The 16,911-nt window shown below is 40.8% G+C and overlaps 1 protein-coding gene across 1 annotated transcript in view; it reads left to right on the top strand.

The window, feature by feature from the left end:
* Positions 1-413: 413 nt before the first annotated feature.
* ylpm1 (YLP motif containing 1) overlaps positions 414-16,911 on the top strand; it is a 103,895-nt gene continuing 87,397 nt past the window's right edge. Inside the window, exons 1-2 of the mRNA XM_078234335.1 lie at positions 414-1,041; positions 14,360-14,440. Of these exons, the coding sequence (XP_078090461.1) occupies positions 592-1,041; positions 14,360-14,440 (531 nt within the window). The 5' untranslated portion in view covers positions 414-591. The remainder of the gene's footprint in view (positions 1,042-14,359; positions 14,441-16,911) is intronic.

Genomic DNA, 16,911 nt, shown 5'->3' with positions numbered 1-16,911 from the left:
CTGATTTGAGTTGTTTGGTAGGTGATCTCAGACTTTTGTATCTTTTTTTCCGGATGGAAGACGGTGGAAGAGAATATGTCCCGGATGCATGGAAGGGTCCTTGATTATGCTGGCTGCATTTCCCAGGGCAACGGGATGTGTAGACGGAGTCAGTGGATGGGAGGCTGTGGGACTAGGCAACATTCTTGCCCTCGGTCCGCGCAAGACCATGAAAGACCATTGTGCCTGCAACAAAGATGGCGCTCTCAACCTTTCAAAACGTCTTCACTGAAATCGCTTTGCCAGCGTGTCGTAAAACGAAAGAGCGAGACACTCACCGCGCCTTTTGCGACGTCGGTGGGAGCGCGTTATGCGCGCGGGGGGGAGAGCGTGACGTGATGACGCGGAGCGTCTGTTTTTCTGGTTCTTCGTGTAATGGCGCCGGTCAGGGAAGAATGAAGGAGCGTCTGAAATATTGATCGCTGATTGTGAATGTTTCGGCTCCGATTTGACAGGGGAAGCCTGTCAGAATTTTAATAATTCCCGTCATATTTCACCCCTGTTGAGTTATTTTCCTTGGTTTGAAGTGTTTGGTTTAAAGATTAAGAGCCGATGTATCCGTCGTGGGGTCGGTATGGTGGGGGAGGGGCACACCTTCCATACTATGGCGGAGCTGCAGTTCCGCCGCCAATGCCTCCCGGGCCCCGTGTGCCGGCCCCGGGCATGGTGGTTGGCGTCGGCGCCACGCTGAGCCCGACCACCGTGCCTCCGCCAGTTCCCACTGCCGGCTTAGCGTCCAACTTCCAGACGCTGAGGCAGCAGCACCTCCAGCAGATGCAGCAGCTGCAGCAAATGCACCAGCAGCAGTTGCAGTCGGTACTGCAGCATCCTGCCCATCAGAACCTCCCGCCACCGTCCATCCCACCCCCACCACTGCCGCCTCATCTACAGCAACCTCCACCGCCTCAGAACCTCTGGGACACCAGCAATACCCAGAGCCAACTAACTCAGACTAGCCAATCCACTCAACAACATCATGATTACTCCTCCGTGGCTTTGCAGGTGAGGTGAAGGGAAAGAAAAAGACAGAAGTATTTCAGATTTGCCGCAACTTCAAAGACTTTAAAATACATGTATTATAAGATGAAGAAAATCCAGATAACTTGCTTGATTTGATTTATTATTGTCACATGTTTTGGTCTATAGTGAAAAGTATTGTTTCTTGCACACTATACAGACAACATATCATTCATACAGAAGGAAAGGTGAGAGTGCAGAATGTAGTGTTACAATCATAGCTAGGGTGCAGAGAAAGATCGACTTAATACAAGGTAGGTCCATTCAGAAGTCTTAGAGACTGACACTTAGAATATAATTTGTAAGAAATCAAATCTCTAATGTTTAATTTGTTCTCTTTTTAAAAAAGTCAATAGATACTGGAGTTGTGGAGTGGGGAGAAACTGATTTGAATCACAGCCTTGGCCTGTGATCTGTTTGAACCCTTCAACAAAAATCTTGAGAAGTTTCTACAATCTAATGTAACACTTAGCAGCAGAGAGCAAATGATCGGATCACTGAGAAGGGATGATTGCGTACTTTACAACATTCTTACCAGCTGGACACTCAGTATTCCTGGCAATAATATAAATATTAATTGATTAGTTGGCGTTCAGGTTCTATGCCCTGTGAAGTGATGATGACCGAAACTATGTGAATGGACCAGTGTTCAGATTGATTTTCCTTTTCTTTCCTTGTTTCCCTTCCAACAGTTTTTTCCCAATGGAGAATATGTTGGAGACATGTCAAATTTCTGCCCAGTCCAACTTTTAAGACAATTGATTTGGAGGTAACAAAATAGTTCACGTAACAAGTCAGTTATCCTGGTTTTGGGTGAGAGCCTGATTTCTGGTGCTACTGATGATGGCATTGTTGAGATTGGGAATTCTTATTTGGAACCATAACCTGGTTTAATGTTTCATTGGATTATTCAAGATGTGTTAAGTTTGTTGTTAGAAAACTTTGATTTTAGGAGATGAGTGATATGCTGTGATAATTTACAGGATTAAGTAAAAATGTTTTGATTGGCGTACAGGAACAGAAAAACAAATTGTCAGTGCGGATTGCTGCTTGAAGCTGTAGCTGAGGTTTGGAAGATAAATCATCTCATTTTACAGTACTGGGTGTAATGTTGAAAATTCTTATTTCTCATTTAAAAAAAGTTGGAATAGGATATATGTTCTATTTTTCCAACTAAAACCAAAGTATTTCTTTTACAAAGCCTGAACAATATATCATTGTAAAAGCTTTTGGTTGTCTTATACTGTGTCCAGACAGTAATTCTTATATTGATAGCTGCCGAAATATGTTGAATGTATTGGCAATATTTGGGTGAAATTATGCAATGATACTAACTTTTGTGTCCCCCTGCTGAGGAAAGGTTCCTTTAGTTGGTATCACCCAGTGGTTGAAGTTGGCAAGTTTTTGTGCATAATTGTGAGCAGAAATACACATTGAGCTGCTTGAAAGAACTTTATTATTTGTTTTGTTATTTCTAATAGAACATAAACAATCTGGTAGAAACAATTGCTGTGATGGAGTTACAGTGATTTACATTTCTGATCTACATTACTGTTGCAATGTACAGTACAGTAACTGGCATAACTTGTCATGTCTGTTGCAGCAGCTCAATTGGAGGGAGGTAGGGCTGACTGGATTAGAAGATTTTAAAAGTCGGTAAAATTCTACTTTTCAGGTTTTTGGGGCAAGGTGAGAATGTTGAAAGTAGAAGCTGTCATAGCTGATCACTTGTGTATTTAAAATTGCAGTTTAATACGTCAGGCAGATACAATGTATGGGTAAAATCTAATGATGCCATGGAACAGGAAATATGTGAATACTGTATGCTAATTTAGTGTTTGCTCGGGCCATTTATCATATTCAGATTGCTATCTAATGTATATGCAGACCTACAAGTTTGGAAAAATCCTACAGTTGTTGAATTGGAATTCAGATAGGATTGATAAACACCTCTTAAGATGAAGCTCACCAAGTTCTAAAGATATAGTTATCCAAACAAGGATGCTGGTGTAATGAACGTTCAGAGTAGTATATTGCTCCTTGAACCTTCTCAGTATGCTATCCTGATCTGTCTTGAAGTTTACTTGTCTTTTCCAGCACTTTTCAACCATCTTTCCTGTGTCATAAAGTCTCCACATCATAAAGTAATGTCATTAGCTTTAACAAATATTTTCCATCCATAATCATCTTGTTCCCCAGCATGTTTAAAGTATTTCAGAAATATTGTAGAAAAGATTTATCTGATTAACAAAAGGTAAAATATTGCAAATACTGGAAATCAGAAATTTAAAATAAGGTCCTCAAAGCATTGAGTAGCTCAGATAGCCACTGAGGGAAAAGGAAAATCGGATTAACATCTTAAGTGTTCTTGCAAAGTGTCACAGATCTGAAGCATTTAACTTACATTTTCTATTTAACAATTGAGCTCTGGTAACAGTAATTAGTCATAGTCGATGAGGAACCATAGTCATCTCTCTCCATTAGAGGCAAGTGGCTATATAGCTTGAGAGGCACCACTCCACATCAAGCATGCACAAGGCAAGGATGTAGTCATCCATGAACTACCCCAACTAATACAAGGATTGATATTTGTATAATTCTGCACTACGCTTTAGCCAACCGAGTTAACCAACCTCTACACAGGTGAATTATGAAGAAAAAATGTCTTGGATTCTATTTTAGACCATGCTGAGATATCTGTTTTCAGTCAGAACACAGATGGCAGGGCAGCACAATTGACTTCAGCATCTCGGTTAAGAAAATCTTCCATGCATGCCACTCCTGATAGTGACGACAGCTAGGATTACACATCAATAAGCAAATGAGGACATGATTGGGCCTCATGTTTGAATAGCTGAGTTGTAAATGCTCATTCCTTGGAAGAAATATTAGAGCATTAATTCTACTTGTGGAATTATAACACAAATTACAATGCAACAGGGAGCCTGTGCCTTCAGGAAATGAAAGTTAATTGGTGAAAGAGAAAAGAACTTGTGAAAGTTTTGTAAAACATTTTCTTTCAAAGATGTGAGTTGCCTTGTCTGACAAACCTGCCAGATCAGGTAGTTCAACCTGCTGGGTTGCTCCCTAATGCCACTGAGAGCACCCAAGCATGATGAAACAGATTTATTGAAAGCAGTATTGACCACGGTTTTGGATTAGCCAAGAGAATGTACCCATTTAAATCCAAGCAAGTGTACCATTGACACAATGATCAACTAGTAATGTATTTTTTTCAAATTTTTGACACCAGTAAGTGGCCTAGAAGAAATGGAAGGCAATAAAAATAATGTGCATTTCTATGGATCGCCTAACATCAGTGCTTAAAAAGGTACAGTGATGGATAATGAACATGGAAGAGGGAAAAAAATGCAGGGATATTAAGGAGGCATTTGAAGAAAACAAAGAAGGTAGCAAACTGAAATAGTTTTGGGGAAATATTTCAAAAGGCAGGGACGTAGTGAATCAAAGGCTTACTTACAAGATGGGACACAGATCAAAGAATGAACAGTAATCTGGTATTAGCAGAGTGAAGTGTGTAGGTAGGATCATGCAATTGCTCAGAAGGTGCATTAAAATCATGCAGTATTTGAAATCTAACACCTTGAAGTCGATTTGCTGGACACAGGGAGCTGATGGTGTCTGGAAATAATAGATTGATGATGGATGGGTGTCTTGAAGAGTTCTGTATTGATTGAAGTCCTCGAAGACTGGAAATTAAGAGGTCCAGCGAGGAATGAGCTGGATCACTCAATCCTATGATGTGAAGGGGCATGGATAGGGGGTTAGTTAGGCAGCCAAGTCCACGTGGACAGTGATTCACTTGGGGTTAATTAGGCTGCTGCCGTTGCACTTTGCAAGGTTTGCACCAAGAGGGTAGCTAAGCTGGTTGATAGGATCAGAGCCAGAAAATGTGGCAACATGGGGAGATGGTGGTGTACTACTGATGCCACTGAACTAATAATGCAGAGGTATCGGCTAATGCTTTGGGGAAATGGGTTCAAATCCAATCTCAGCAGCTGATGAAATTTGAATTCAATTAGTAAAATCTGGAAAAGAAAACTAGTCTAAGTAATAGTGGCCACCATCATTGACTGTCATAAAAATCCATCTGGTTTATTAATATCCCTTATTGAAGGAAATCTGCCATTTTTACCATGTCCAATCTACATGTAATTCTAGACACACAGGAATGTGGTTGACTATTAACTGCTCTTTGAAATTGCCTAGCAAGTTACTCAGTTCAAGGGTAATAAGGATGAACGACAAACATATTTCAGGATGTCTTGGGTAAAAACTGGTCTCCAAGGTGATAACTAATCAGAGTTGGCCCAATTTAACTCTGTATTTAAAAAGCTTGCTAGAAAAGTGCAACTGCACCCAACTTAAATGTCCAACATCCATTTAATAATTGTTGCAACAACCCAACTGATACAATATGGTCAGTATTGGTGCTGTGTATAGAAATTTTTGCATTCACAATGTGATCCCTAATTCGTGGAAATTTAAAAGAAGAGCAGGTATTTTAACAATCGAAATTAGCCAGGAGGAAACACAAGGAAATATCTGGTGGATGACTTTCAATTTACTGGAAACAAAAACATGACGTTGTTTAAGAGCAGAGATGCTTTTTTACATCAAGTATTGGGAAAAAGAAATCATATCCTTTAGAGAAGTAAGTGGAACTCAGGGAAGAGACGAGGAAATGAATTGAAAGACTGAATGAGCTAAATAGGATGGTAACCATTGGCCCCAAAAGGAGAAAGTAAGCACAGCAATACCAATGGCACAAATTTTGCCACCAGTACTTTGTTCTGATCTTTGCGCCAACTCAATATCTCTCCCCATGACATTAATCAATTTATCCTGCAATGATAGCACTTCTTTCTGTAGAGTGAGAGGAGATTATAGCTGAGATTTAAAGGAATTAAAACCATTATTCAGGCAGAAGCTTGCACAGTACCCAGGAGAAAGAAGATGTGGTTTTTGGAGTAAATATTGAGCTTCACTGGAAAAGCGCAGAAGGCCAGACTAAGAAATCAGCTTGAGGCTGTGGCTCATTGGATAGCACACTTGCCTCTGAGTCAGAATGCAATGTGTTCCTGTCCCACTCCAGAGACTTGAGCATAAAATACAGGCTGATACTCTGTGCCAGTACTGAGGAATTGCTAAACTGACAGAGGTGCCATCTTTCTAATGAGATGTTAAACTGAGACACTATCATGGGTAAAAAATCCAACACTATTTGAAAAAGATCAGGGGAGCTTTTGCAGGTGTCCTGGCCACTATTTATTCCTCATCAATGTCTAAAACAGATTATCTGACCATCATCACTTATCTGTTAATGGGAACTTGCTGGGTGCAAAATGACTGCCATATTTCTTCGATTACAGCAGTGACTGCACCTCAGAAGTATTTTATTAGCTTTGACGTGCTTTGGGGCACCTTGGCATCAAGAAAGACACTATCTGTATTCAAGGCTGTTTTCTTTGACGTAGGGAAATTGAAATGCCAAGTCACTGAACTCACGTTCACACATATATAGGAAAAAGGTGTTCAGGGAAGCAATCATTGGGCAAACAAGTGCAAATCCAATGTAGAGGAGAATGTAGTGTATAATTAGTTATAGGAAATAAATACAAGTTGCTATTAAAATATAGGCAAGACTTCTGGGGCTTTGGATTGTGGAATGGGAGGAGGTGAATTAAGAGATATTCCACTTCTTCGTTTGGATGGGAAAGCACTGATGGTTTTCTGTAGCTGGTATTGGATGAGTGAACTAGTGTGACACAGAGGGAATTAATGTTTGTGTTGGGTGTGGGAGAGGGATCATGTAGTGACAGTGGCATGGAAACTAAGGACAAATGAGATTTGTTTTCTCAAGATGGCGCCAGAGCGAGGTGACTTCTTGCAAGCTGTGCCCAGCATACCTCCTAATTCTATCTTTTACTCTCATTCTATGCTTCAAAAACTTAATTCTGATCAAAAATCAAAAAAGATTAAGTCATTCCCTTTATCAATTCTGACTTTTCATATTCATTACTTTGTTTGGATGTATTCATCAATTTTAAAGTTTGAATTTGGACAGCTAAGGTAGACAGATCTGTCTTGCAATTGCACATTACTTTATCTGTGCAAGGTAATTTACATACTGAAGTCTTTTTAGGTACGATATACCAATAAGAGACAAATGTTTGTGTTTTATAAGCTGGTCAGACTTTGTTAATTAACCACTTTCTGTACTTAAGTGTGTTGTATATAAATTCTCCATATCAAAAAAGTTACTACTTTTTCTAAGCTTTCTAGATCTGGGACTCTCTTATGCTGTCAATGTTCAGTCCATAGTGAGATAGTCAACCAAGTCATGCTCCTTCCTTTAGTATGAACTGGGATTTCTTGTGATTGGGAAAACATGCTCTTAAAGAACTGGGCTCATAATATAAGAACTAGGAGCAGGAGTAGGTCATCTGGCCCTCGGGCCTGCTCTGCCATCCAATAAGATCATGGCTGACCTTTTCGTGGACTCAGCTTCACTTACCCGCCTGCTCACCATAACCTTTAATTCCTTTACCGTTCAAAAATTTATCTATCCTTGCCTTAAAAACATTCAATGAGGTAGCCTCAACTGCTTCATTGGGCAGAGAATTCCACAGATTCACAACCCTTTGAGTGAAGAAGTTCCTCCTCAACTCAGTCCTAAATCTGCTTCCCCTTATTTTGAGGCCATGCCCCCTAGTTCTAGTTTCACCTGCCAGTGGAAACAACTTCCCTACTTCTATCTTACCTATTCCCTTCATATATGTTTTTATGGCTCATGGAATAAAATGAACTATAGAAGAATGGATATGAAATTGGCTGAGTAATAGGAAACAGAAATAAAACCAGAAAATGCGGGAAAAACTTAACAGGTCTGGCAGCATCTCTCCACGGATTTCTTTCCAGCATTTACTGTTTTTATTTCAGATTTTCAGCAACTGCTGTATTTTGCTTTTATAACAGGAAATAGAAGGTAGTTCTGAACGGTTGTTTTCTTTTTGGACCAGAGGAAAGTATGCAGCAGGACTTGGTACGAGGATGACAGTTTTTTTGTATGTATTAATCACCCAGACTCTTCCACTACAGGGCAAAATATGCCAATGACACAAAACTTGGAGAGATTTTGAACTGTGAGTAAGATGAACTTCATGGGGACATAGCCAGGTTGGTGGAATGGATGGATAAGTGGCAATTGAAATTTAATGTAGAGAAGTGTGAAGTGATTAATTTTGGTCAGAATAACAAGGCAAGACAATAGAAAATGAAGGATACAGTTCTAAGAGGCACTGGAATGGCAACGTCTTGGAGAACTTGCACACCAGTTATTGAAGGTGGCAAGGCAGGATCAGCGGTTAATAAAACACGTGGGACCTTGGACTTTATATTTAGGGGCTAGATGACAAAATGAATGAAAGCTATGAAAAACCTTAATAAAAATTGGTTTGGCTTCAACTAGAGTATTGTGTCCAGTTCTGAGCACCATACTTCAGGAAGGATGTGAAGGCATTCAAGAGGGTGCAGAAAAGATTCACGAGAATGATTCCAGTGATGAGGAACTTAAGTTATGTAGACATGTAGTTATGATTGGAGAAGTTGTTCTCGTTGGAGAAGAGATGATGCAGGAAGATTCAATAGAGGTGTTCAAAAGCATAAGGGGTATGAAAGTGCAGGTAGGGAGAAACTTTCCATCGGCAGAAGGGGCAAAAACTCAGACACTCTTAAGGTAATCGACAAAAGAATCAATGGTGACATGAGGAAAAACTGTCATGCAGCAAGAGGTTGGGATCTAGAATGCATCACCCAAGAGGGTGGCATCGATAAATTCAATTGAGATCTTTCACAGAGAATCGTATTATTATCTGAAGAGAAAGAAATTGCAGAGCCATGGGGAAAAGTTGGGATTGGGACCAGCTGAGCTGCTCTTGCAGAAATCCATCCTGGGACATGATAAGCCAAATGGCCTTCTCCTGTACTTGTAACTATTCATAGGAACACGAGGAGGCCATTCAGCCCATCAAGCCTGTTCCGCCAATCAGTATGATCATTGCTGTTCGGACACATCAATGCCCTTTACCCACACCATCGTCATGGTCCTTTAAGTTATTGTTAATCCAAAATCTATCCCTTAAATATACTTAAGCATGACTCAGCTTTCACAGTCCTCTGGGGTAGAGAATTCCAAAGGTTCACAACCCTTTGTGCAAAGAACAAAGAACAATACAGCACAGGAACAGGCCCTTCGGCCCTCCAAGCCTGTGCTGCTCCCTGGTCCAAACTAGACCATTCTTTTGTATCCCTCCATTCCCACTCCGTTCATATGGCTATCTAGATAAGTTTTAAACGTTCCCAATGTGTCCGCCTCCACCACCTTGCCTGGCAGCGCATTCCAGGCCCCCACCACCCTCTGTGTAAAATATGTCCTTCTGATGATATCTGTTTTAAACCTCCCCCCCTTCACCTTGAACCTATGACCCCTTGTGAACGTCACCACCGACCTGGGGAAAAGCTTCCCACCGTTCACCCTATCTATGCCTTTCATAATTTTATACACCTCTAATAAGTCTCCCCTCATCCTCCGTCTTTCCAGGGAGATCAACCCCAGTTTACCCAATCTCTCCTCATAACTAAGCCCCTCCATACCAGGCAACATCCTGGTAAACCTCCTCTGTACTCTCTCCAAAGCCTCCACGTCCTTCTGGTAGTGTGGCGACCAGAACTGGACGCAGTATTCCAAATGCGGCCGAACCAACGTTCTATACATCTGCAACATCAGACCCCAACTTTTATACTCTATGCCCCGTCCTATAAAGGCAAGCATGCCATATGCCTTCTTCACCACCTTCTCCACCTGTGACGTCACCTTCAAGGATCTGTGGACTTGCACACCCAGGTCCCTCTGCGTATCTACACCCTTTATGGTTCTGCCATTTATCGTATAGCTCCTCCCTACATTATTTCTACCAAAATGCATCACTTCGCATTTATCAGGATTGAACTCCATCTGCCATTTCTTTGCCCAAATTTCCAGCCTATCTGTATCCTTCTGTAGCTTCTGACAATGCTCCTCACTATCTGCAAGTCCTGCCAATTTTGTGTCGTCCGCAAACTTACTGATCACCACAGTTACACCTTCTTCCAGATCGTTTATATAAATCACAAACAGCAGAGGTCCCAATACAGAGCCCTGCGGAACACCACTAGTCACAGGCCTCCAGCCGGAAAAAGACCCTTCCACTACCACCCTCTGTCTTCTGTGACCAAGCCAGTTCTCCACCCATCTAGCCACCTCCCCCTTTATCCCATGAGATCCAACCTTTTTCACCAGCCTACCATGAGGGACTTTGTCAATTTCTTCTCATCTCTTTCCTAAGCTGCTTCTCTCTCATTCGATGATTCTAAAAATGCCTTGTAGAGCCATTAAATGTGTGCAGCACAGGAGGAATCTATTTGACCCATTGAGCCTGTGCTGGTTGTTTGAGAGAGTTACTCAATTAGTCCCAGTGCTCTGCTTTTTCCCCATAGCCATGCATTTATTGTCCCTCAAATATTTTATCCAATTATCTTTTAAGGATTCTTTCCTGATACTGCCTCTTATTGAAAAACCCTTTCAGAAAGTTCATTCCAGATATTTTTTTCTGTGTATTCTCTAAAACCTTTCAAGATTTTGAACACCTATCACATATCCTCTTTATCATTTTCTACCCTGTGGAGAGCAATTCCAACTTTTCCAATCTCTCCACATATCTGAAGTACTTCAGTCCTGAGGTATAATTCTAGGAATTCTCCAATGCCACCCTCTCTCTGGCCTTGACATTATTCCTAAAAGGGGGTGTCCAGAATTGAACATGGTTCTCCAGTTAGTGCCTAACCAGTATTTTACAAAAGTTGAGCGTAATTTCCTACCTGTTTTATGCTGTACCACTGTTTATAAGGCTGAGAATCCCCTATGCTTTTCTTAACAGCCTTTCAACTTGTCCTACTTGTGTCTGTGTACCCTGAAGAATGTCTTCAAAATTGTCCCATTTGGTTTATACCTACCAAAATTAATAACTTCACAGTCTCACCTGCCGCATGTCTATCTATTTTACCAGGTTATTCTTCCCAAAATCTATTTTTGTATTCTAGTTTTGTGGTATGTACAAACTTTTAAATTATGAAGAAGGAATAAGATGTTGAATAAGATGTGTATAAGATGTTGAGAGGTATTGATAGAGTGGATTCTCAGAGGCTTTTACCCAGGGCTGAAATGGTTGTCACGAGAGGCCACAGGTTTAGGGTGCTGGGGAGTAGGTATAGAGGAGATGTTAGGGGTAAGTTTTTCACTGAGGGTGGTGGGTGCGTGGAATCGGCTGCCGGTAGTGGTGGTGGAAGTGGATTCGATTGAGTCTTTTAAGAGACTTTTGGATAGGTTCATGGAGGTTAGTAAGATAGAGGATTATAGATGAGCCTAGAAGGTAAGGAAATTGTTCGGCGCAACTTGTGGGCCGAAGGGCCTGTTTGTGCTGTAGCTTTTCTATGTTCTATGAATAATGCCATGGTTTCAGAATTATTCCTCAATGGAATTTGAGTAGATTGGAAATTATGGGTTAGGTATTTGAGGTGACTTGAAGGTCACTAGGTTTTTAAAACATTCACAGGCTATGAGTAACATTGGCAAGCTCAGCATTTATTGCTCATACCTAATTGCCCTTGAAACGGTGATAGTGTGCTAGTTGGAATTGAAGAATGACATTGAGATGAAAGCTTGGCCCATCCTTTAAAGTCTGCACCATTTCTTTGAATGGCAAAAAAATCACCAGTAACTGCTTATGAATTGCTGATGATGATTCTTCACTACATCACTAAATTCAATATATCAGTTGGAAAATGATAAAGTAAAATGATTTCTAATCTTTGCGATAGACTTCTATCTTGTATCTCTCTGTTCTGTGGGAGATGCAAATGTGGCAATGTGGAGGAAGTGTCAGTCTGGGTCACTTGGAGTCTGTTCTTTTTTATTTCTGATAATCAAATGTAGATTGCTTGTTACTTAGTGATTGCAATAAATATTTTAGTGCAGGCATAAAATGAATCGACTACATAGTCTGATCTAGTTAATGTCAAAGAACGTACTTATCTGTGTTCTTTTAAACTAATGCATCGGCTTTCTCAAATTCCAGTATAAAGAAACCTAAAATTGATAGAATCATAGAATGGGTGGCACGGTGGCACAGTGGTTAGCACTGCTGCCTCACTGCACCAGGGGCCCAGGTTTGATTCCCGGCTTGGATGACTCTCTGTGTGGAGTCTGCACGTTCTCCCTGTGTCTGCATGGGTTTACTCAGGGTGCTCTGGTTTCCTCCCACAGTCCAAAAGATGTGCTGGTCAGGTGCATTGTCCATGCTAAGTTCTCCCTCCGTGTACCCAAACAGATGCTGGAGTGTGACGACTAAGGAATTTTCACAGTAACTTCATTTCAGTGTTAATGTAAGCCTACTTCTGACACTAATAAATAAACTTAAAAAACTAGAATGTTGCAGCACAGGGGGGCAATCAGCCATCGAGTTTGTGATAGAAAGAATTATCCAATTCGTCCCAAACCTCTACAGAACTCTTTTGCCCCAGGCCTAGATTTTTCTTTTATGTATTAATCCAATTCTCTATTGAAAATTATCAAATCTGTTTCCAGCACTTCTTCGTGCAGTTCATTCTAGTTCACCATAACTTCCATGTGTGATTTTTAAAATTTTCTCCCAAGCCTCTTCTAGTTCTTTTCCCATTTACCTTAAATCTATATCCTCTGGTTATCAACCCTTTCAGCACAGTTTCCCCTTATTGATTCTTATCAAAATCTTTCATGGTTCTGAACATCTCTTTCAATTGCCTGTTAACCTTTTTCTAAAGAAACAATTCTCTAATATTTCCGTGTGACTGAGGTATTTCACTTCTGATACCATTCTAGTAAATCTCTTGTATACCCTCTCCTAAGATCTGAGAGTATGATGGCCAGCAATGGCCTCATTACTCCAGCTTGAGCCTTACCCGTGTACTTATAAAGGTTTGGCATAACTTGATTGTTTTTATACTCTATGTCTCCATTGATAAAATTCACCTTGTTGTAAGACTTGGGATTTTAAACCTCTTGTTTTTCCATGTATGTTATGACATCGTTTGGAGATCCTTGATTTAGATTTATTATCATGTAATCACAACATACTTTGTGTCTTTAATCTAGAAAAGTATCCCAAGATGTTTCTCAGGCGTGTTACCAACATAATCTGACACCAAGCCACATAATTATTTTTGAGGGGGGGTGAGGGGGGAATGATGGCTTTTAAGGAATGTCTTAAAGAAGAGAAATTGAAAGATTTAGCAAAGGAATTCTAGAGCATAACTGTCACCAATGGTGCAGTAATTGAAAAGGGAATGCGCAAGAGGAGATATTGAAGGACTGTAGTTTTCTCAGAAGATTTTAGGGCTGGATGAAGTTAGAGATATGGAGGGTCAAGGTCATAGAGAGATTTAAATATAAGTATGAGTATTTAAAATCCAAGGCATTGCTCAATCTAGAGCCAGTGTGGGTCAGGGAGAGGGTGAATGGAACTTTCTGCTAATTCGGCTGTGTGTAACAGAATTTTGGATGAACTTAAGTTTATTAATATTGGGAGCTGACAGGCTGGTTAAGGAGCGCATTGAAATGGTCAGCTCCAGAAATTGCAAAAGTTTTCATATGGGTCACGGCAGCAAAGAATACTTGAATGGGCCATAAACGCCAGCACGGACTGGTTGGACCGAATGGCCGGTTTCTGTGTTGTATATTTTATGTAATCCTAGGCAGTTGTAGCAGCAGAATCAACTGATAAGGTGATGAAATTGAAAATATTGTTTTCAGAGGAGTTAGAGTTAATAACTTTCCACAGGCATTAAAACAAACTATTTAGTTAATAGAAAAATTCCATGTGAAGGATTCTATAAAGATAATTTTGGGATTAAGAAAATGCTGGAAATACTCAGCAGGTCAGGTAGCGCCTGTGGAGAGAAACAAAGTTAACATTTCCAGTCAGGTGACCATTCATTGGAATTGATTTAAGATCACCTTTGATTTCCTAAAAGAATAGAGAAGTCATGATCTTTATTTTACTTGGAAAATTTAGTAATTTGTTTGATCTAAATTTTGCTGTTCGTTGTGAAAGAATCCTTATTAACATTTAATTACTTTCAAAATACACATTTAAACTCTAGTGAAAAGCCTACTGTACTTACATTCCTTGTTTCCTATGTATTTCAGTCAGTGACAGCGAACACTGTGACGGCATCTGGTGACAAGAAGTCAAGTGATTTCTCCAAAGCAATAAATGGCTCCTATCAGGTAAGTATAAGACATCCTGTGATAAATCTGTGTTGCCCATTAGACAATGTATATCAGCTACAGGTGTGTGGATACAATGATGCTGTTTTAGCCACTTGCCTTTGTACAGTACTTCATGTCTGCATATTTCTGTGACAAATATCTATCACCATGTGACAAGCAAGGAAGTAAGACACACAATCAAAAAAGCAATCACACATTTTGCTAATAATGCCCAAAAAGGTTAAAGATGAGATGCCCTACCCAACAACAGTAACCCATCATTATTTTTTACTAATCAAAAATTTAATTTGCCATGTCTGGATTCCAATTTCACCACATGTGACTAGTGGCTAACATATTGAACAACACAGGTGTAGATAAAGTATTAGGAATTTAGTACTATGAACACGGTACTATGTTTAAAAAGTTCCTTCCTATACTTTATGATCCGACAGCATGTTCATGTTTTTAAAAATTCATTTATGGGATGCAGGCATTGCAGGCTAGTCCAGCATTTATTGTCCATCTCTAATTGCGCTTGAGAAGATGGTGGTGAGCTGCCTGTTGGGCCACAGCAGCCCCTGTGGTGTAGGTGCACACATAGTGCTGTTAAGGAGGGAGTTTGAGGATTTTGACCACCTGTGAAGGAATGGTGATATATTTCCAGGTCAGAGTGATGAGTAGCTTGGAGGTGTGATTCCAGATGGTGGTGTTCCCATGTATCTGCTACTCTTGTTCTACTAGATGGCAGTGGTCGTAGGTTTGGGAGGTGCTTCTTAAGGCGCCTTGGTGAGTTTCAGCTGTGCAGCTTATGGTACTTGCTGCTGCAACAATATTCCTAGCTTCTGACCTGCTTTTGTAGCCACAGTATTTATAAGGCTACTCCAGTTTCTGGTCAGTGGCAACTCCCATGATGTTGATAGCAGGTTATTCAGCGATTATAATGCCACTGAATATCCAGGGGCCATAGATTCTCGCTTGCTGGCGATGGTCATTGCCTGACATTTGTGTGAAGTGAATGTTACTTGCCAGTTGTCAACCCAAGCCTGGATGTTGTCCACTTCTTGCTACATTCCAACAGGGACTGTTTCAGTATCTGAGGAATCGCGCAAATGGTGCTGGACATTGTATAATCATCAGTGAACATCACCATTTCTGAACTGATGATGGAAGCAGTTTATGATGGTTAGGCCGAGGACACTACCCTGAGGAACTATTGCAGTGATGTTCTGGAACTAAGATGACGAATCCCAACATCCACCATCATGTTCCTTTATACTAGGTATGACTCCAACCAGTGGAAAGTTTTCCCCTGATTCCCATCGACTCCTCTTTTGCTCGGGTTCCATGATGCCATGCTTGGTCAAATGCTGCCTTGGTGTCACGGGCAGTCACTCTCACTTCACCTCTGGAATTCAGCCCCTTTGTCTATGTTTAAGCCAAGACTGTAGTGAGGTCAGAAGCTGAGTGACCTGACTGTCAGTGAGCAGGTTATTGCTAAAGTGCCAATTGATAGTACTAGACCAAGTAATTGGTATGGTTGCATTTGTCCTGCTTTTTGTATACGGCACATACCCTGGGCAATTTTCCACAACACCGGTGAATGCTAATCACTAGCTGCGGTAGAACAGCTTGACTAGGGGAACGGCAAGTTCTAGAGCACGTCTTCAGTATCATTGCTGGAATATTGTCAGGGCCCATAGCCTTTGCAGTATCCAATGCCTTTAGCAGTTTCTTGACAACACATGGAGTGAATAGAATTGGTGTCTGTGATGCTGGAGACCTCTGGAGGAGGCTGGGATGGATTATCCACTTGGCATATGTGGCTGAAAACTGTTCCGATTGCTTCAGCCTTATTTTGTCACTGATGTATTGGGCTCTGTCTTGCGTTGGGGATAATTTTGGAGTCTTCTCCAGTGATTTGTTTAATTGCCACCACCATTCACAACTGGATGTGGCAGGACTGTAGAGCTTAGACGTGATCCGTTGGTTGTGAAATCACTTCGCTCAATCTTTCACTTGTTGTTTATGGTGCTTGGCACACTCGTCCCATGTTGTAACTTCACCAGGTTGACACATTTTTAGGAATGCCTAGTATTGATCCTGGCATGCCATCCTGCATTCTTCCTTGAACTAGTGTTGATCCCCTGGCTTGGTAGAATGGGGAAAATGTCAAGCTATGAAGTTACTATGGTGAAAATAGTGCAAGTAATGTATATTATGTTTAAGGAAATGTTAAAAATTCAGTTTTATGTTACAGGCAGTCGGTATGTCTGGAGGGTATGTAGCTCAGATTTTGGAAGAGGAGGATAGTTACTAATTTCAACCTTGCAAGTGTTTATTTTAAGTAGAGCTAATGGCCTTTTGTTTACTTAAGTTTCCCTGGGATTTATGATTACAGTGATTGACAGGGTTAATGTGCAGAGCTGGGTCTGTAGCAGAGAAGAAAAAGCATTTGCAGAAAGCAGTTAGTTGCAGCTGAAGCCTGG

The sequence above is a fragment of the Mustelus asterias genome, chromosome 18, assembly GCF_964213995.1.
Source record: "Mustelus asterias chromosome 18, sMusAst1.hap1.1, whole genome shotgun sequence".
Lineage (NCBI taxonomy): Eukaryota > Metazoa > Chordata > Chondrichthyes > Carcharhiniformes > Triakidae > Mustelus > Mustelus asterias.
The sequence above is the reverse complement of the archived record's forward strand: the minus strand, read 5'-3'. Positions and strand labels throughout refer to the sequence as shown.